Source organism: Lepisma saccharinum, unplaced genomic scaffold (genome assembly GCF_977018435.1).
Source record: "Lepisma saccharinum unplaced genomic scaffold, izLepSacc3.1 HAP1_SCAFFOLD_503, whole genome shotgun sequence".
Taxonomy (NCBI): domain Eukaryota; kingdom Metazoa; phylum Arthropoda; class Insecta; order Zygentoma; family Lepismatidae; genus Lepisma; species Lepisma saccharinum.
In genome coordinates, this window is record NW_028143188.1 from 149,173 (window position 1) to 171,981 (window position 22,809).

Sequence of the window (22,809 nt, forward strand, 5' to 3'; positions counted from 1 at the left end):
ATTAAACCGCAATGCTCAATGTAGGAATACGAGAGGAAAAGTTTTCGCGGAGCGAGTGTTTGACCTCCAGACTACTCCTGAAACCTACAATAAATTGTCGATTAATCTGAAAATACGCAAGTTTCTTAAAGCTTGTTTTTAGTTCATTTTATGCTGATGAGCTAAGCGGGACTAAATATACAGTTTGAAGTGGGATCCAAACCAGAGTGATAATCGAGTGCAGCACTGTTTAACGTGTCCTAGGATACACATTCGGTGCAAACAGATCGCAAGTTGTGTGTTTACTTTTTCAGAGTGGATTACAATGCAAGTTGAGGAAGAGTTTAAACTGATTCCTGCAAAGGGGGAGGGGGGGGGTGAATATGATATTAACTGAAGCAAAGAATACGTGACTTTTTTTGCGATGTGTTTTAGACAGCCGAACCAGAACAAAATTTACAGCCCCGATTTTTTTGTTTTGTTTTGTTTTTTGCCAGGGAAAGGTTGTCTTCTCTCCCAACAGAATCTTCTCTTACCAGTTAATCCTGTAACGGAGAATGTTCTAGTGAATGCACATAAAATCCAATATTCATTCTGTCCGATTATCTCCCGTCTCTTGCTTGCGCCAGTGTGACTACTGTCAAGATTCTTCAGAGTTTCACTTCTTGCAATAAACGAGATTGTTTTCCTTTCCGTAGGTCTCCTTGCAAACGGGTTTCTTATGAACTAAAATTGTAAGAATTTCGTGGAAGAGCAACGATTTTGCACAATTCAAAGAAAATACCGTTTTTTAAAATACTTTTTGCCACAACATGCATCCCGTGCATAACCGGTTGTATAACTAGGCAGGATAAATGGTGTTAACAGTCTCCTTGGAATCTTTGTGTCCGCATTAAGCTCTGTGTTCTCATTTTGTGTAACATTTTTTACACTTTCTTTAAAACGTACAATATTATTATACAGTACATATAAAGCTTATTTCCTGAGCTACCACCAAGTATAAAACATCCTTTGTGGGGGTAATTTATACTCTACTTTATTTACACCTGAAAACAGACACCATCTTGAAAAGTTTGGATAACTCGAAGTCGTTTAATACGAAGTTGACATTTTTTGGCATCATACTACACCGATACTGATACCGATACCAATGCCGATACTCTCACCGATACCGATGCTCGAAAATTGTAATAATTAAAAGTTGTTCAAAATATTGAATAATTAATGTAAGTATTCCACTTTCATTATATGCATTAATTTACCAAGATTTTTGCTTTAAAATATTCAAGAATTACGTGAACTAAATCGGGACTGGACCTACAGTTCAAAGTGGGATCCGAACCACTGTGAAATTTGCCTGCACGTTTATCCAACCAGGGACTTCTTGATTACAAGGCGACTGCATTACCATGACACTATTAAATTATCACAAAATTAAGTTTTTTCAACAGAAAACTCATACAAAATAGAAGGAAAATTAGAATTTTCCCTAATTTACAGGATATTTAGAGTCTGTGAAAGTGTCGCTCAACAATTTTGCGGAGCCCGTGAAACAAAATCCCGGAAAAGTGGTATTGGGAGAGACATGGGCATCAGCTCAGCCCTATTATTAACCCCTAAGGTCGATTTGACGTACAGTGTACTGACCTACACGTTTCTACCATGGGTGGTTTGACGTACACCATACATCTGCATCATGGCTCTAAATGAATGCCTGTTCCGTGCCATCTATTGGCACGGAAAGAAACAAATTTTCTTCTCCTTGCTAGTGAGACTGTATTTTACTGCCACCTAGTGTCATTTTTTTAAAATATTTTGGAAGTTACTTTGACTCTTGTTTGCTGTAGTTTTTCGTAAAAAAAAAGATGGCGGGAGCAGCAGATTAAAGGGTCTTGTGAGCGACAAAATTCGTGAAATTATTGAAGAAAGTGACAGTGATTCATCCTCTAGATTATTGTTAGGTAGTGAGGAAAGTGATGCAGGTTTAATAAATCCATGGATATGTACTTTACTTATGTTGAAAGTTTCAATTGAATTGCATTAGTGGTTCCGAAGATTCAGCATTTTAAACCATGCTGTGCGAATCTATCGTGTTTCTGTGTTTAAAATTACCACCCAGGCACTAGACTTCTGGGTATTAAAATTCCAGCATTAGGGGTTAATAACACTCTTGATTTATGATTGAAGAAAGAAAAAGAAGGTAAAATACAACAAATAAAATATCCAAGTTACTATAAGAAATGTAGTCTTACGAAAATAAAGTACACACACACATGGACGTTTGCAGGATTTTTTCCAGGGGGGGGGGGGAAGCAAGGTATTTTTTTCCTGGGGGGCAAAAGAGGTATATTTTCCCCCATAATAGTGATACCTCCTCAAAAAACACTGTTTGTCTGAAATTATCATGCTTCTTCAACACCCTTATAATAATTAATATATATTACTGTGACTGAAAAGAAATTATGTGTGAAATCTAGACTTTTTTGGTAGATATTTATTTTCTAGGGGAGGGGAGGCATGGGTCCCATTTTCTGCACGTCCATGCACACCCGGAAATTTTCTAAAAGTCACTGTGTAGGTGAACTCTTTTATTTTATTAAAATGAACAAGAAGAACAACAAAATTTGCAAAAAGAAAAATGATTTTATTGGTATATCGGATTGGAAATTTTACCAATTTGAATTTAAAAAGTAACCTTTTTTCAGAATTTTGAGCATTTAGTTACAGTGAACAGCATCCAGTTCTTATGCTCTCATCACAGTCAATTTGGGGCTCTGTAATTTTAAAATCACCCCCACCTAACACCTCTTGCTGCTTTTGTGAAAATTTACTAGGAAGATATTTCTTTATGCAATTTACCTCTTAAGATAAATGGTAAGTCATTCTCATCGCATGAGACAAGGGTACTGTTTGTTGCACACACTTATTTTTGCATGAGCATATTTCAGAAATTTTACACAGTGTGTTGGCACCGTCTTATATTTTATACTTATATGCACTTTGTAATTGTAAATTGAAAAGATAGTAATATATTACCATAAAAATGTATAAGGTTTTAAACTTCCATTCTTTTCATGTTATTAAACACAATAAACCTAAATGGAAGCTAAAATTTCCCATATTTGTTGACCTTTTTATTAGCATCTTTTGGATCAGGAAAAGGAAGAAGCAAGGTTTGATATGCCACAAAAGGTTGTAGTATGTCTTTTCGATACCTTTCACCATTGACAGTTCCTTCATAAAAAATAGGCCCATTATTCTGTGCACGTTCAAACCACACCACACACCAATTTTTGCAGGATGGAGTGGAACTTCATGCACAAGGTCAGGTTTTTCTGCGCTCCAATAACGATTGTTTTGTGAAATAACTCTGCCATTCAATTCGAACCAAGGTTCGTGTGAAAATATGATTATTTCACAAAACAATCGCTATTGGAACGCAGAAAACAAATTGAATTTTTATTTTTGTCCAAAAGACAATTTTAGATTGTTCAATTACAAGATAGGATAAAGCTACAGCATTGCGTGTAATTTTAAAAATTCAGGTTCAGCACTTTCGCATGGAATGACCCATAGGTTCCAAAACTAAAAAAATTGTTACATTTTGTTACTCGTTCCTACTAATTTCGAACACTGCCAAAGATCAAAGTTCACATAATTTTTCAATAATTTGTAATGTGTCCTCTCTGTGCTAGAAGTGCACTTTCATGTAGCTAATTCAGTGTGCCCTGGTTTTTAATGTATCAGATATATTATGCTGTAACATGAAAAATTAAATTATCGTTCACTCTTTTGTTTCCTTGCACACAGGCCACCACTGTTGCAGGTTTTAATTGGTTTCTTAGAGCTCCCTGAAGATCAAACCTCATTAGCGGATGATCATTATATTGATGTTGAAGTTACGCCTGGATACCAAGTTGCATATTCCAAGCTAGTGTATGCGAACAAGACAAAACACGACCCCTTACAAAGTAAGTACAGTTTGTAGTCATAGTTATAATTATTGTTAGTGTCTGTGTAATCTTTTGTCGAAAAACATATGCAGCTTATACGTAGCATGTATATCTCATTTTCCATAATGTTGAAAATCGTAAGTCAGCATATGCCTGGGGAAAATGGTCTAATTGATCAGCTGTACACAGGCGCTACTTGGAAGATACAGGCTTTAAGTACATGTTTATTTTGCATTACAAATTAATTGGTATTGTGTCCATTTGTAAACTTTTGTTTGTCAAAAGCACACAGTGTGTCCCATAATTTTCCGGACTGATGTTATGCATTTACATATTGCATGATTTAGAAAAGACACCCCTTCTCCAATTACCTTGATGTTTTCTCTCTCTTGCTGGTATATTTGACCGTTGGGGAAGGATCCTCTTAAAAGTTACAGTAACACAAGCGACACTACCCTAGAAATGGCCGGAAAAACCAAAGGATTCACATTGCCAATACCTGTTGAGGGCTGTGGACAGGGATTATTCCAATTTCTGGAAAACTATCGTGACCAGTGATGAAACGTTGTGTTTCCAATATGAGCCATTTTCAAAGTGCCAGACTTCAGTATTGAAGAGCCAAGGGTCACCAGAACCCACAAAAGTTCACATGAAGAAGTCCTGAAGGTGTCAAGACGATGCTCGCCACGTCCTTTGAATCCATGGGTATCATTCTTGGAGAATTTGTTCCTAATGGACAGACGGTCACAGGGGAATTCTTGTACCTTGTGGTTTTGAAGCGTCTGTGGGCACGAATTTAATGGGTACGCCCACAGTACCGACAACAGGACTCATCCCTTTTGATTGACAATGTACCTAGCCACTGGTCTGTTGTTGTCCATCAGTTTTTTTTACTCCAAGGGGATTGTTCTTTTTAATCATCCCCCCTATTCTCCTGATCTGTCTCCTCCTGACTACTTCATTTTCCTGAAACTGAAATTGCAGCTGAAAGGGACCCAGTTCGATGCTATTGTAGGCATTCAAAGAGCTTTGACCGAGTATCTCAACACTATTCCCATCAAAGACTTTCAGAAGTGTTTTGACAAGCTGTATGAGCATTGCATTCAGTATATTGAAGCACAAGGAATGTAATATGAATAATATACACCTAATAGTGACATTGCATGTGTGATTCCTGTTTTCTCATCCTACTCTGGAAAATTATGGGACACACTGTGTATGACATTATTTGTTTTATGTATTATATAATTATAATATTGTTTAATATTAATTGTAAATGGCATTTGTGTGATTTTCAATGTTTGGTTCTTACTGTCATCTCTATCTAATTTAGATGTTCCAGATGCTAGAATTCATTTGATACATTGTCTACACCAATTATCTGGCGCGTATCCATTCTTCCATCCCTTATCTGAAGGACTAAATTATTCTGAATGTTTGCTTCTCAACAACTATGTTAGGATGGGGAGCATGCAGGTATCTACACATGCCTTTTAATGTTCTTTTGCACTGTTTGGTTTCTGTTGTAATTTTGTTTGCTTTCACAAGTTTATAGATGCATGTCTGCATCAGTTGTTGAAGGTACCTGCACTGTATATGAGTGGCTTTCACATTATCTGTGTTAATTATTTAGCCATACGTGGAATTGCCTTTTGTGTAACAGTTTTTCACTGCTTCTCATTCCTCTTGTTTGAAGAAGGAACAAAGAAATTTGAGGTTTCAGGTAAAGATCAAAGCTAGAATTGCTTAAGCAAAAGTACATTCAGCTGGATAGATACCCAGAATCACTTTCGCCGATATATTTTCTGAAAAAATCCCCCCTAAGATGACCCACCCCAGGAATCAAAAATGTTGAAATATTCACTAATAAACTTACGCTTTATTTTTCCCTGCAGTTTTTGTTCGCGATTGACTTTGCCAGCTGTCTGGTAGCTTTTGTCAGGCATGTACTGCGTTGCTGCAGGTTGTGTGGTTCCTTTTTCTCCCACTCGCATTTGTGATGGCACTAGTTGATGCAGGCCTTTTTCTTTCTGTTGCTCTATACCGCTCACAATTCCAACTGGGCATTTTTTAGTCACAAGGCACCGAAAGTTCCTGGCAGGACGAAACAAATAAGCATCAGGTACACAGAATGTTGCCAAACGTGCTGCAAAACGGAGAGAGAGAGAGTTGAGTGCCATTACAGGATAAAAGTTGTACAATAGTACACAGAAAATTAGTACACAAAACACTGTAAAAACAAGCCAATGAAAACAACTAACAAAAACAGACGTATACTTGGCAATGTGGTAACGGAAGAGTGATGTTACCCCTACAACTCTTAACTTCAAAACTGAGGTTGTTGACACTCATCAAGGCACACTCTCGAAGATGATTGGTGGACAGATAGAGCTATGTAGCAAAAAGCAGGTCAGCCACCAGTTTGCTCTCCGATCAGGATAGCGTGTACCTGACAAAGATACCAGACAGGTGGCAAAATTGATCACAAACAAAATCAGCACGGAAAATGAACTGCAGCGGCGTGCTTTCTGGGTACGCAAGGTACGCAATGCGTACCCACAAGACAGTAAGAAAAATGAAGCATTTCTTTTCGCTTTCCCCGAAGATATAGCAACAGATATCTATACCTGTATGGCTCTCTTGACGAACACGTGATGTATGATAGTGAATCAAAATGGCCACTGCACACCTGACGTTTGAGGAACAGAAGCTAATTTTAAAGTGGAGGTTCAAGTTTGAAAATATCGCTATAGTTCAACGTGTGTGAGGGCGTGAGTTTGCAACACCAACTCCAACACGCTTGACAATGAAATGGCTTTGTGAAGATGTATGGTATCATTTGTGATGTGGACAAGGGAAAATCAGGAAGACCTCGTACAGCTACAAGACCTGCTTCTTCGGCTATGGTCTTAGAAAAGTTTGCAACGTTGCCTCAGAAGTCTGCTACACAATGTGCTCGTGAGACAGGGGTTAGCAGTACAAGTGTATGACGCATTCTGAAAGCTGCCAAGTGGAAAGTGTACATACCAAGATTAATGCATGCATTAAATGAGGATGATCCTGATTGCTGCATGGAGTTCTGCGAATGGTTTCAGCGCATGGCAGGTGAGAATGGAGAGTTGTGACGAAGATTGTGTGGTCTGATGAGGCCCAATTCAAACTAAATGATACAGTGAATCGTCATAATTATGTTTACTGGGCACAAGAAAATCCTCACGTTCATGTCGACAAGGCAGTCAATCTCCCAGGAGTGACTGTCTGGTGTGGACTGTCATCTAGGGGTTTAATAGGTCCCTTCTTCTTTGAAGGTATAGTACAGTAACTGGCGCCAGGTATCTGGAAATGCTATGCACATCAATTTTGCCATCTACACATGAACTTTATGGAAACAGTGAGTTCTTTTACCAACAAGATGGGGCACTCCCACACTACCACCAAGGCGTGTGGGCTTTCCTAGACGAGAATCTGCCGGGACACTGGATAGGATGAAGAGCTGCATTTGAGTTCCCAAAACGTTCACTAGGTTTAACACCGCTTGACTTTTACCTTTGGGGGACCTTGAAGGATGTTGTGTATCACAGGAAACCACCTACGCTGGAGGCCCTTCATGAAGAAATTTCAGCAGCGTGTGCAGAAATCCCCTTTGACACATTGATCAACGTTGTTCAAGCAACCATTCGCTGTTGTGGTATGTGTCTGGTGCTAACGGTAGCCATTTTTTGAACACCTCAAGTGACTTAACATGAAGGTGCAGGACGATTGTATTAAACCTGTGAACAGGTGCAGAAAGCTTGTATTAAATCTCTGATATGTAATTTAGTTCAGTACTAACACACAATATAGAATTAGTGTTTGTTAAATTGTGTATACATTTTTTGACGGACTGTATTGTGCATTGTGTTGCCTTGATTTCGTGGTGATGTAGGAGTTCAACTTGTCACTTTGGTATGAAACCTCATGTCTCTTTTCACGGTCTGAAAGCTCCCTAAGGGAAGAGTTGTTGATGCTCCAGGTTGGCGTGTTGATCTTACAAGCTCAACATTCCCCCACTGGCTGGAAAAATTAAAGCGTTTAAAAATAAAACAGTTAGCCTTGGTTGCATACTAAGTCCCTGTGCACTTTACACCATGCCATGAGGTATATATAGGGGGATGTGGGGGTACACTTCCAGATGGCTGAGATTGAAGAATGTGTGGGACCCTACCCCAGATGCCCCTATACGTATATGCCTCATGGTATGGCCCAAAGTGCACAGGGAACTTTATATTACTAGCCTAATACCCTCATGCCTTCCCTTCCACTCAACATCTTGACATGGCTTTGCTGCAACTTCATTTTGGATTAGGGAAAAGGCACAAAAAACTTACTACAGTCGAATCTCATTTTTATGTTTTTTCAGGGGCCCCCGAGGTGAAAAATCTTAAATGAGAAAAAATAAAAATGCAGGAAAATTTTATAATGTTATCCTCAATTTGGAGCATGGGGAAAATGTAAAAGCAGAATTTCACTGATAAAAAGAAAAAGGTAAAGTGCTCCCCTGTGCTTAGCACCATGCCATGAAGGCGTATAGGGGGTGTGGGGGTAACGCCTCACACTTTCTTGATCCAGTCATGAGTGGGGGTGATGTAATCAGCATCACGCCCCTGACCGCCTTTGCCCCCCAGGGTTTCCCCCAGGTACCCATGTTATTCGACGCTGGGTGGGCACCGGGACCGCTTCCAACGTTAGAAAAGTTCCTGGATTTGAACCGGCCAGGGATCGAACCCGGAACCTTGAGCATGGTAGTGAGACACGTTACCGACTGAGCCACCGCGGCCACTGTATCTTGATAATTGATAACAAAAGTAAGAGTTCAGTCAATTTGCATTCCAGTATAATAACAAATCAAAAATTGAGATTTTTATTTCACGTGATCTTTATTTGCGGATAAAATATGCTGTTGTATAATAAATACACATAACCAAGTTAGTAACTTTTCCCGCAAGACTTACTTTTTGAAGATTCTTTTCTATACTGATCTGGGGTATCAAGCAGAAGATTATCCGAAGGATGCCAATGCATCAGTTAGATTTTGTTTGCCAACATTTGGTGCACAAAAGTGCCATGTGACATTTTCGCAGTCTAATTATCCTGGAAATTATGTAAAATTTGAAGTTTCCAATTATATTTCACCAATATTGTGTGACAAATTGTATTTTGTGATCACACAATATTGTGATGTAGTTATTAAATGTTTTGAAACAGAAATCTGGTAAAAATGATGCTTACAATTGGAGTGGAATATTGTTGACAAGAATAACATCTCTCGGAGTTTTCTCTTTATGTACAACATTTATTTACACTTTTACCCTTCCCCGTATATACATCTTTGCATTACAAATCCAATATCAACTGCTCCCGGTTGCCTTATGCCCCAAAGCACAGGGAATTGCACTGTTCAAGTCTTCACTCTACGAGCGCACTATTTAACGATAGCGCTAATCCGCCCCTGCAGTTTATCATGTAGAGGTCCCTACGTCTTGTCCTTGTATTATGTGCAGTAAATCTTATTAGAGCTATGAGCGCACTATTTACCATAGTGCTAACCCACCCCAGCAGTTCATCATGCAGGGTTCCCTATGCATTCGGTGCTTACACTCTGTGTGTATCATTGCATCCAATAAACTGTCTTATTCCATTGAGGGATGGCCACTTTCTGCGATCTGAGAGCATAAGAGAGACCGTACCAAGTCGAAACTGGTATTTATACCTCCGACAAACGACCCACCCCCCAACCACCGAGGCAAGGTCCTGTTGTTACCTTTCAAACGGGGAACCCGTTGAGGAAACCGAACTGTTGGCTTCCTGGACTACCGAGCAAAAAGAAACCTAGGCCAAAGCACGTACACAGAAATACACTTTTACATACATATTTCCCTTTTTGCAGTGTGTGCATAAAAACCACACAGCATAGCTCCCCCCTTTTCCTAAAAAAAAAAAGATAAAAGAGAACACAAACAATAATTCTTAGCAGAATCCTCCTGCTTCCATGAGAGTCCTTCCCCACACTTTCCATCAGTCTCAGCAGTGTGTGAAAATTTCCAGTCAACAACACTACACATTACACATTCACAAAACACAAACATACTGCATCATCCCCCCTCCTGAAGAAAGGATATACACTACATACACAAAAAATAAACAATAATACACTTCACTAGTCACAGTTCATATTACAATTTTTAAGTGTCTGTTCACTCAAAATAAATTCCCCTGAAATAAAAAGTGTCTTGTCACTTCAATTTAATACAGCAATTTTCTTAGGCACTTATTCAGTTACTCGGGATAAAAGTTGTACTTCTTGCAGAATGATTTTCCGGGTGTATCTGGTAGTTTTTCTGAAGACGAAAAGTCATCTTCTGGCGCGATCCCAATCTCCAACGCATCCTGATCCTCTGGATTGTTCCTACTGATGCCGACCCTCGAATGCTCATCTTGCAGGTCCGAGTTCGTACGAATTCTACGTGAATTGTCCTGTAGATCTTTCCGGGAAGGGAATTGAGTGGATTGAAACCTTGTGGATCCAGGAAGTGCTCGGAGGGGTTTTCTTTGTAGTCTTCCCTTTTCCATTTACGTCCCTTGGCCCCCAGCTCCGAAGGTGGGGATACAACCCCGCACTGCATCACCGTCAGCGACGAACTTCTTACAGAGTGAGATTCCAAGGATGGTGATCATGTATGCTTACTTTAGTTGGAGATGGATGTCTAAGTTTCCATTGTGCCTGCTTCTCCTTTTGTTTTTCAGTAGATCTTTGTTTTTTCCAGCCACTACTTCTGCTACAAGTACACCTTAAAACTCGGAGATGGGAATGGATACACATCAAGTTTAAGTGTGTGATTCCCGTTCATTGCACTGTGTATATGTAACTATTTTCTCGTAACGACGACAAACGGATGAGTTACTACCATTCACATGACTGCACCAATGTTAACTAACACTGACCCCGAATTGGGCACCTTTGCCAAAAATTATCTCTATTTACTTCCTCCTTGAGGTTCGATAATCCGTGACCCTCACAGCATGGTATCCAGGAACTCGCACGCGAGAAACTCGCCTGCCTTTCTACGTGACCTTGTGATGATTTTCTTGCTATCACCAAACGATAACCTCCTTTTTTTCGAAACCATTAGAATCTCTAATTATGATTTCTGAAATTGTAGTGCAGATTTTTCTGCACAGGCCTCCTAATCTCCATTTCCAGCTCTGGCTGTGCATTATGGGTTGAATGTTGATTCCTAACATCCGCTTCCAATTTATCCTGCAGCCTTGTTATGTGTGCGACCTTTGCTTCTTCCAACCCATTCAGATCATCTTGGGCCACTTCAGGTTGCAACATGTCAAACTTGTTGACTAACTGGCGGCTGTAGTGCAGGTGGTATGGCAAATATCCAGTTTTGCTCGTGACTGTACTGTTGATACCATACTCAAGACTAGGTAAATTCTCCTGCCAATCACGGTGGCTTTTTGTGTCATTTCCAGTGTGTTTCTTGTTCCTCACGGGCATCTCGCTTTTATTCTCTTGTGGGTGCATCCATGTTTCGACAGAACCGTCGTCATTAGGCACCCCTTTTGAACTGGGTGCTCATTTCTCCCACAAACAAAGTGACAAGTCTAAGTCTTCTTCCTGGGCGACATCTGGTTGCCTTGAAACAAGTGGATGCAGACGCACGGCCGTCCCAGTTAGCCTCTTTGAATGTTCAGGCGGATACTTTCTCCTTTGTGTTTGTTTCAAGGACTCGGCCCGAAGTCCCCGTGCTTCTTGCTTCGTTTCTTTATTCGAATGACCCAATACAGAAACACTTAGTACATGGACATCTCCCTGGCCGACCTTTTTAGCTGTACAGTTGCAACAGTAGCCGCCGGCATTTTCTGTGCTTTTCTTGGAGTGTGAAAGTAAAACATTTCATCCTTTTCCCCATAGAAACCCCACGCATTGATGCAAATATGTAAACTCATTCTGGCTTTTGATATAAAATCCCTTCCCAATATAACTGATTTTATTGCATCTTTCAGCACAAGGAATGTCTGTTTAATCATGTGTCTATTTAATTCCACAAATAAGACCATTCGGCCGACAGTGCTGGTTGTGCCAGCCACTAAACTTAATTTAGTGCCATCATGATAGAACTTAGCCCCCTTTTCTGAAGCATCTTCGCTGTGTTTACATCTAGTAAGGAACAACTGGCTCCCCCCATCGACGAAAGCTAGGAATTCCTAGCCTTTTATCTTGCAACTAACCAGATGCTCTTTCGCATATTTTGGAACGGTGTTTCCCTTTTTTCAACGAGACTTATTTTTGCGTGTTATCTTGCCTGGCAACAGTGATTCAGATTCTTCTTTTTTCCAGCACGTGCATTGGGAACTTTCACTTCCATTCGACTTTTCGCAAAACCGAAAAATATGATTGATACTATGATTGACAACCCCCACAATGGATTCCATTCTTGTTCCTTGCCGGTTGTGGCGAACGTGCTTTTGACAAATCTCTGCTACTGAACTTAAGCGCTTGGACCCCCTGGTCCGTTACTGCGGCGGCAGACTCCTTCTTTAAGTTTCGGGAATTTCTCTTATAGTGATTACCCTGGCAAACAAAACAAAATACAACCCCCCTCTTGACCTGAAGTCGCACCTCTGTCCAAGTGGACTCTCTGATGCAGGTGTGCATTTCTGATGGGATCTTTGTTGTCGAGGTCATTAGCCTTCTCTGGCACTGGTCCCTTTTGTTGAGAACTATTTTTGCAATGAAAACTGAGTGCTGGATCCACCAGCAACCTTGGTGCCTCAGAAACTTCTGACCCCCCTTTGTGATTCTTAACGACCACATTTGCTTGTTTTCACCTGTAAGGAAGGGGAGATATAACGGCTTCTTCCTGGCTATCTTGTGTCGCCAGATGTTCGAAGGAAACCATCTCAAAACTCCACATTCGGCATCCCTCTTTGTATAAATCAGCTACTGTTACGAATTCCTGTCTACAAATACTGGCAAAACAAAGGGTGCACTTTCCATGTGATCATTTGTACCCTCTGAGCTTCCGTTCGATGAACCTCTTCCATTTCAAACAAGTTCTGCATTCTTCTAATGAAAGCCATAAAAGAGCCTTGCTTTGTCTTACAAACTTTTTACTGCAGTACTTCCTCATGCAAGGAATGAAGGAATTCATTCCTGAATGCCTTCATATCACAAAGCACATTTCGCCGATATTTCTACCATTCCAACGGATCCCCTGATAATGCAACGAACAATAAATGATCTAGCATTATTTTATTCGATATGTGACACGTTTCCTGAACTTTAATTTCTCATAAAATTCTAATGCAGTTTCCTGTAATGGTACCGTGCCAAACTTGGGGAGGGGTAACTTATATTCCCTGAAAAGATGCTCTCCCATGTCTTCTTCCCTTCACATCTCGAACAGCTGATGAGCCCGGCTACTCTCGCCTGCCCATGTTCTTGCTTGATCCCCGGTACTTAATGCCAATTCCCGCAATCGATCATTTACATTTTCTGTGGTCAGTTCTCTGTCCTCTGGCCAAACCAATGCTGTGCGAAGCAACGCCGCATCTATATTTCCTGGTGCCTGAGCCATATTGCATCTTGAACGTACTTGAGAACGCAATGTCATAGATTGCATGCAGTCCATGGTCGAGAAAGTATGGAGCGCAACCTTGAATTAAACATTCAATACTGTATACAACAACGAGCTTGTAGTATGTTTTGACGAGCCCCCATCTGTTGACAAGAATAACGTCTCACGGAGTTTTCTCTTTATGTACAATATTTATTTACACTTCTACCCTTCGCCGTATATACATCTTTGCATTACAAATCCAATATCAACTGCTCCCTGTTGCCTTTTGCCCCATAACACAGAGAATTGCACTTCTCAGGACTTCACTCTACGAGCGCACTATTTACCATAGCGCTAACCCGCCCCTGCAGTTTATCATGTAGAGGTCCCTACGTCATCCTCGTATTAAGTTCATTACATCTTATTACCGTGGCCACGGTGGCTCAGTCTGTAACGCGTCTGACTACCATGCTAAAGGTCCCGGGTTCGATCCCCGGCCGGTTCAAATCCGGGAACTTTTCTAACGTTGGAAGCGGCCCCGGCACCCACCCAGCGTCGAATAACATGGGTACCTGGGGGAAACCCTGGGGGGTAAAGGCAGTCAGGGGCATGATGCTGATCACATCACCCCAACCACGACCGGATCAAGAAAGTGTGGGGCATTACCCCCACACCCCCTATATGCCTTCATGGCGTGGTGCTATGCACAGGGGAGCACTTTACCTTTTTTTTTACCTTTTTACATCTTATTAGAAGTACAAGCACACTATTTACCATAGTGCTAACCTGCCTGCAGTTCATCATGCAGGGTTCCCTACGCATTCGGTGCTTACACTCTGTGTGTATCGTTGCATCCAATAAACTGTCGTAATCCATTGAGGGATGGCCACTTTCTGCGATCTGAGAGCATGAGAGAGACCGTAACAAGTCAAAACCGGTATTTATACCTCCGACAAACAACCCGCCCCCATCCCCAAGCACCGAGGCAAAGTCCTATTGTTACCTTTCAAATGGGGAAGCAGTTGAGGAAACCCAACCATTGGCTTCCCGGGCTACCGAGCAAAAAGCAACCTAGGCCAAAGCACGTACACAGAAATACACTTTTACATACAGGGTCCTCCATTCTCCCTTGGGTGCCTTGACGGCGGCACGCTTGCCGGCCGCTCGGATGCCAAATCCCATCAAATCGCGTGCGATATCTCTGCTATGGAAGCCGCTAGCTGCGAAATTACTTCAAGTTCTCAGAATTATAGTTACAATTACATTCAAAATAAGCATGTTAATTGTCACAGGGGATGTTGGAAATTTTGTTCTCGTGCATCCACTCGTTTTTGGCATGTTTTTAGGAAATATCGTGTAGCGTTGGTAACAAGACACGCTAAAAGTGCACTTAAATTTCCTAAGATCTCGTGGCGCCAGAGTGTAAACTGAAACATATGGCTTTGAGCATAACTTGTGGATTTCTTTCTTAACGCCATTCCATTTCAGTAGCTTCGCGATCTCTGTTCAATCTTATTTTTAAAGTGTTTACGTGTTACAAGTGTTCTTCCAATTTGTTTTATACAGTGTTTATTAAGCGTGTAATATTCCAAGTGTTATTTGTGTTTTGCTATAGTTTTATTAATGGCACATTGATATATTCACACATTAAAACAAAACTTAGGGCCTCCCCGATGGTGCAGTGGTACAGTTGTTGGCTTTTTATCAAGGGGTCCCGGGTTCGATTCCCGGTGGAGGTGCATAGCGGTTCGGATCCCACTTCAAGCTGTAGGTCCAGTCCCAATTAGTCTTACTGTGCAGAAAGTGGACTTAAAACACCAACTCAATCAATCAATACAACAAAACGTTTTTATGTACGATTCGTATCTGATTACAAATTCTTGAAGGGATGTTCGTAGACGATTTTCAACAGAATTCCCAGGTGTGCCTGTTCCACACAGAAATACCATGTTAAACCTTGTGAAGAAATTGAGAACGAGAGTCGGTTAAATTTCTGTAAATGAATAATGGGGAATGTTAGTGGTGGGGTAATTGATCCACGATTAATATTCTTCTCTAACGAAGCAAGGTTCCATTTACAGGGAACAATGGAACTTTACTTCCGTTGTGAAATCATTTTGAATAAGGATATCTAGCCTTTTTTTCTAAATTTAATTTTATTTGGAAAAAAAAACTATTCTTTTATCACATTTTGATAAAAAATTGTGACTTTATCTCTCCTTTCCCAGTAACAATGGGACCTTTCGTTCATGGTTGAACTCATTATGAAAAGGGATATCTAGCCTTTTCCAAATTTAATTTTCTTTTAAAATAACTCACTATCCTACAGTAGTTTTTTCACATTTTGATCACAAGAAGAGTCTTCCTTCATCTGTCCTTTTTCATCAACAATGAGAGAGAGCTTTTGTTCCATTGTTGTACTTTCTAAGTTTCAGATTTGCAGCCTTGTTTAAATTTAAGTTTCTTTAACAATCTTACATTTCTGCAATGTTTCTCTCACATTTTTATCGCATGTTGTGCCATTTCCCGGTTTCCCGCCAAACTTAGCTAAATCAGCCAATTCAGTGTGTATGGCTACATGGGCGTAAGTGTTTGTCACTCATCTCGTGACTCGAACCTGCGACATCTCAATCTCTAAACCAATGGGGCTTCATCTCCCGTTCCTCTTTTGTCACCCTGACTTATCAGTTAGCATTAGTAAAGTGTTTATCTATGGGGGAAATTGTAAAATAAAGTGAATGCAACAAACCTTCACACATTAGAAGAACTGAAGGAGAATATCAGGAGAGAAACTGTAGCAATTTCAGAAGCTGAACTGTTGCATGTAAATGGATATTTCCGAAAAACATGCCAAAAACGTGTGGATGCACGAGGACATTTTTCCAACATCCTCTGTGACAAGATATGTGCTTATTTTGATTGTATTTGTAACTGTAATTCTGAGAACTTGAAGTCATTTCGAACGGTTTCCGTGGCGGAGATATCACACGCAATTTGAGGGGAGTAGCCAGCCGTCTGGGCAGCCGCGAAGTGGGCAGCCGTCAGTCGCCCAAAGGGCAGAAATAAAGTCTGCGATTAAGAAAAGTATTTATTATTATAGACTGAAAGAATTCTTGCAAGTTTAATTACTAACTGTTTTCAAAATGTTACATAATTTTTATATGAGACTTTTCAGTGTCGTATATTATTTACACCATCCACGGTCATCACTATTACAAATCTAAGGGAGGTTAAATAAGGGCTTATAAACAGGATGAGGATTGAGAGGCACCAAAAACTCGCAAAATAAGCAGGCAAATAAGAACAAAATAGGTACTAAACGTTCTGCACATCGCCCTATGATGCCAGGGGTCCCAGGTTTGATTCCTGGCCTGGGCATGGATGTTTGTGAGTGTTCATTCACCAATTTCATCATATCACTCATCTCCATCTTCTTAAATTAGCCAATAGTGGCACAAAAAGTGAAGTAAAATAAATTAAATCAAATCAAACTAAACGTGCTGAACACTTTTCATAATTTTCATGGATTAGGCACTGAAAAAGCTGTTATCTTCGAAAGAAGCACTTGTGACTAAAACAGTCGCAAAACCTGTGAGACATGAATACCACTCAATCAGGCACATAGTGGTTCTGGTAATTTACAATGCATTACAGAGAACCATGATATATTGCGAGCGAAGCGATCAAGAAAATTTTTGGATTCAATTTTTTGCAGGCTGTAATCAATATTGATTTAATAAGGTGCAAATAATTTCACGGTACGCAAATGCATTCTCTCCTTTACAACTTTTGTGCCTCCCCGATGGTGTAGTGGTAACATTGCCGTCGCCTTGTGATCAAGGGGTTCTATACCCGGTGGAGGCACAGTGGTTCGGATCCAACTTTAAACTGTAACTCCAGTCCTGATTAGCCTTACTGTGCATAAAATGGACTTTAAACACCAACTCAATGAATCAATACAAATCAGAAACAGTGGCGGCGATTAGGGGGGGCAAGTGGGGGGGGGCAGTTGAAAGAGAAAGAGAAGAGAGAGTAGGGAGGGGGAGGGCATGAGGTGGGAGGTGCTCGCTCTCGTCACCCTCTCCCACTCTCTCTCTCTCTCCCCCTCCCTCTCTCCCTCTCTCTCTCTCTCTCTCTCTCTCTCTCTCTCTCTCTCTCTCTCTCTCTCTCTCTCTCTCTCTCTCTCTCTCTCTCTCTGTCTCTCTCTCTCTCTCTCTCTCTCTCTCTCTCTCTCTCTCTCTCTCTCTCCCTCCCTCCCCTCAAGAGAGAGTAAATTGTAATTCCCATAAATCAATAACCTGATCATGTATACAAAAATTTCGGATATACCTTGTTTCTGGAAAAGTACAAGCTGGTACTGCAGAAGAAATTTGAACTGACATTTTCCAATTCTGATTCCACAAGTATTGGTATCACTGGGTGTAAGGGCTGATCTGAGAAGACATACAAAAGTTAACCTCACTTCCACATAGTACACCGAACGGCAAAGGAAATGGTATGCAAATTGTCCATCACCATTTTCCTCCAATCTGTTTTTCATAATGTGATGACCATGAATTGCAGAGGAAAACATCTGCTTCACATCAACAGAATTCCATTCTTTAAAACAATACAGGATATAGAATAGAAAAGAATGAAAATAATGATGGACAATTTGCCTACTGTTGTCTGTGCTATCGGCTGTACACCCTTGCAACTGCAATGTTACAGGCCAACGTGGCTGTGACGTCTGGACCTCCAACCAGTATAATCCTGTGTTGGGGTGTGTGTTGTTCTGTTTTGCCTTCATATGTACTGAGTGCCCCTTTACATACTCACCTTTTAACTGGGTAAGGATGTGGTGATTTTAGTTATGGTAAGGCTGGACCCGTGTTGGCACATCCAAATATTTTAATATCAGTCTGTCAAATCAAGTATTATAGAGCAACCACAAGGTAAAGAACCTTCAGCCAAAAGTCTCCGAGCACCCCCCTCAATCGGTTCACCTCTGGCCATGTAAGGAAGCATACTCTTCTGCTCCTCCCATTCTAGCGGGAGTACAATCCTACTTGGGATAATTTCAACCCACTGTAAATTGACATCGGATCATTCATTTGTATACCTATGCTCTTGTGGAAGGCCCTTTGTAACATACTTTGATGGTCCACTGCATGCGTAGTGGTACCACCTCACGAACCATGCTGATGCATGATAATGATACGTTCCTATGTACATTTGTGTGACTGAGTTTACCGACTTTGCTCTTACTGCGTAATTGTTAGAAGCACATACTTTTGCTAAATAAAGAAGCAAAATTTCGGTACAAAACAGTCAATTTCGGATTCAAAAGCGGTAAATAAAATAAAATTTCAATGTTAATGCGGTGAAGAAGCAGTATATAAAATGACATTTTGGTTTTACAATTGTGAACATAATCCAAAATTTGATTTAAAACTGCACTTATTAAATTAATAAACATAACCCTTCTAATAGTACATTTTTGTAGTTACCAGAGTATTAAGTTTAATCCTGTATAAAGGGGTCCATTCTTGCTTCTCAATTCAGAATTTATCAATTTTCAAACTTCAGAAAGTGTCACGTCTGTAAATATACTCTAAATTTTGTGTATAAGAGTCTATTTCGCATTTTGCAGTTCATTTCGTGACAAAACAGGGTAGGAAAATGCACCTCGCACCTTTCAGAAAGATTGAAAATTATCATTATAGTGGAACCATGGGCAAAAACAACCTGCGCAGACCCGCGACTGCTGTGCACCGTACCTTCGCGAGTAGGGGAAAGGGAGAGTGGACCATTCTACCTTATGGCCCGAGGTGGAGGGAAGAAGGGAAAGCTGCACGGGGACTTTTCGTCCCAAGGTTTTTTTCCTTGTGGTTGATCTATAGAGTGTGTTATTTCACATTTTGTGTTTTTGTCAAAAACTAAATATGCAAGCCTCTAGTAATCGTTAAATATTACTTACAGTGGGGCCAGGAAGTTGTCCGTTCCACACCTCTTCATCCAGTCCCTGTGTAAGTATATATTATAACGTAAAATATTGAGTAACAGGTAATTAATCTAATTGCCCGTTATTAAGAATTAATTACAATTGGTAATATTAAAATCCGTCGCGAATACAGGTGTCTAGCGACTGCCTTAGCCAACACTAACTTGCTCAACCACCATTTTTCACCCGAATCCAGATTTACATGCATTCATATGGGGAATAGCAGGAAAAGAGCAACTTCTACACCAATGGACCAAATTGGATGAGATTTTAACCAGCGGAAGACCACATAATGAAAGTGCAGATTCCAGAATTTCAGCTCAATCAGAACAGAACTACAGGAGTTATGAATTATTAAAGATCTATCGCTGGATACAATGAAGACGATACCCTACTGAGATGGCCCTCACTGTCCGTGTCTGACACAATAGCGGAGGATTTATCCTAATCTCTTCACGAGGGGCTGCTACCAGAGGTTAAGGACCGGAGCGAGCATTGACCAGGATAGGAGGACAACGGTCAAAGCACCAGAAACAATAAATAAGCACCTGAACACAGAGACTAGAGTGTCACCTCGTTCAAATCTGGAATAAAAGGGATGATTTGGAATAGCGAGACACAGTTTGCCTAGAATCGCCACCGGAGTGTGAGCTACATGCGACCTAGCTGCGAGTCGCAATCAGACCCGTGGTCTGGATTTGTTTTTTCCTCGAGTGAGTGTTTTAGAGCCATGGAGTAGAGCAGAGTAGAACCAGGGGGTCGTTTTCCCCTCGCTGTCAACGCATCCGTGAACATACGTGTGGTTACGTGAGAAGAACGCCAGACACGTCCACCTGTGTCAATCGTCCGAAACAACGTCTGAAGTAGCAGAAGTTAATAAGAATTGATAGAAAAGTAATACCGAAGTGCATAACGGCCAATACTAAAGTTAATAACATTTGATATCCATGTGAAACCGTGAAACCGTGAAGGACTGACCTATTACTGCGCTAGTTGTCGTATGGAGTCGACAGTGTACGTGTACCGTCATGGACCACCCTGCGAAGTGAACGAGTGAAGCCAGGATCCGATGATGCCAGATGGAGCTGCCGACTGATCCACTTTCGCCAACCAGGATAACCGCGAAGTGCAACACTGGAGTGCGGACGTCTTCCAGAACTGTAGGACCACTTTCACCCTACCCAGGTCAGAGGGAATGCAGCGAAGGTAAGATCCAACCATGTGTGTGTGTGAGAGAGATGACACCAATCTACCGCGAATCTGCGTAAATCAAATCATTGCCTAACTTAAATCAGTGCTATGGCATCCCTAGACATTGTTATTCCGGCGGAGTAATCAATGTTATAGATCAGAGTTTATGTTAACAGCAAACAATAGTTCATTGAATATATTTATACCTCCAGAAAAGATAAATGGGGTTCGCACAAGGAACAATTATTCACATTATACTTAAAACCATAAACGGTAAATTGTAAATGGCAATGCAGCCATAAATAGCATGAGTATAGTCAAAGTATTAATTAATCTAACATTTGTAATTGTCATATTGTCTCAATATGCCATGGAATGTGTGTATGAATGAGAGAGAGAGTGAATGAGGGCAAGATGTACTGTTAGTTTATCTGAGCTTTAATATATGTGTATATTCTGAACCACCGTAGTATTATGTCACATCATTTCAGGTGCATGAATCAAATCCTCCTAGGTTTATTCTCGGTAACTCCGACTGTAGGCACTTATAGTGACCGTATTATAATTCATGTAATGTTTAATCCGCGTCACAGGTGTCACGGGGAGCGATTCTGCGTTGTTGCGTTGCTCAGTTCAGTTTTGGTTAATTTTGTTAGTTAGTTGCGTAACAATATGTATAAACTATAAACTGCCTCAATCCCTTCGCTTGGGGAAAAGCTCATATCCATTTGAAAGCAGAGGGTAGTGGATTGTGATTCCATTACCTCTTTGCCTAGCTTCATGTAACAGCAATGTCGACGTTCACCAAGAAAACCTGGTTTTGAATTCTGACCTAAGCATGGGTATTCTTTGCGAGTGTTCCTTCATCAATATTCTTATATCATCATTTATCTTCTTCGTTGCAATTAACTAAAAGTGGAAGGAAAGCGATGCTAAGGGAAAAAAAAATTGACATTCATGATGTGGATGGGAGAAAATAAACAATCCAAGGCAATAAGAATATCTATCTCTCTTTCTATAATGGCCTAAAAGATGCAATTTCAGGATCACATTCGTTTCTTTCTCTTACGTATGCAATCTGCTTTTTCTAGCTTGTAATTTGAACACAAAAGTAGGATAATAAATCTCGCAAATTCAGTACATGCTGGATGAATGTCTCCATATTTTTCCTGAAAAACCACTTGTTTTTTGTCAAATAGTTAGTTTAAAAATATAATAATGCATGTGGCATTGACTTATAAGATTCGTCGCCACATATCAGAAACTGATATCTTTACAGATATTTACAGAAGCTAGGGCACGATGATCATTAGGGGTTGGAAACACTAACCTTGCACAAGTTTTTTTCCCCCCTCCCTGCATAATGTGTTGCAAATCTGTCGACATGTCACACTTCACTGTTGGAGAGTTTGAGGCACTTGATGTTACAAAGTTAGAACACTTCAATACAGATCTAGTTTGATATTGTTTTATAGTTGTTCCATCATGAGCTTGACTTTCGATTTAAGCCCACTCATGCAAAGACAGTCTAATCAGGGCTCGGCCTACAGATTGAGGTGAATCAGAACCACTGCATACCGGACCACCTGATTGCCAGGCCAAGGGGGAACCACACTGACGCCAAGCTACCCATAACTTGAGTCCGCCAATGAGGAACCAATCCCAGGCCATGACGACTTTACCACTGTGCCTTCACCATTGCATTTCTCGTGAAATTCTAGCCTGATTACAGTGTGACGCTTCCATTAAAATCTTGTGCAATGGCATGCAAACTTCTCTTCCTAGACATCACTTACATCTCGATGCATTACCAATGCGCTAAACAAAGTTTAAGGCATTTGTCTAACACCTCGAAAAGGAGCAAATTGCTACAAGAATTCAGTCATAACTTTTTACTGGTTAAAGATACGTCGAAAAAACCTTCACCTTTGCATTTCTCGTGAAATTCTAGCCTGATTTGATATATCATATCATCCCTTCCCATTTAAAATTCTGAAGTTGAATTCAAGATGGCTGCCGACCGTGCGGGTGGCGTCAGTGTGGTTCCCCCTTGGCCTGGCAATGATTGGTCATCACCATTTCCACGTTGTGTGCT

The 22,809-nt window shown here is 40.6% G+C and overlaps 2 protein-coding genes across 2 annotated transcripts in view; both read left to right on the forward strand.

Annotated features, from left to right (window-relative positions):
• LOC145982968 (exportin-2-like) overlaps nt 1-5,429 on the forward strand; it is a 55,662-nt gene extending 50,233 nt beyond the window's left edge. The window contains exons 16-17 of the mRNA XM_083116248.1: nt 3,790-3,950; nt 5,266-5,429. Coding sequence (XP_082972374.1) covers nt 3,790-3,950; nt 5,266-5,429 — 325 coding nt within the window. The remainder of the gene's footprint in view (nt 1-3,789; nt 3,951-5,265) is intronic.
• A 14,085-nt stretch (nt 5,430-19,514) lies between these two features.
• The window catches only part of LOC145982969 (uncharacterized), a 34,324-nt gene continuing 31,029 nt past the window's right edge, over nt 19,515-22,809 (forward strand). Inside the window, exon 1 of the mRNA XM_083116249.1 lies at nt 19,515-19,548. The gene's annotated coding sequence lies outside the window, so the exon portion shown is untranslated. The remainder of the gene's footprint in view (nt 19,549-22,809) is intronic.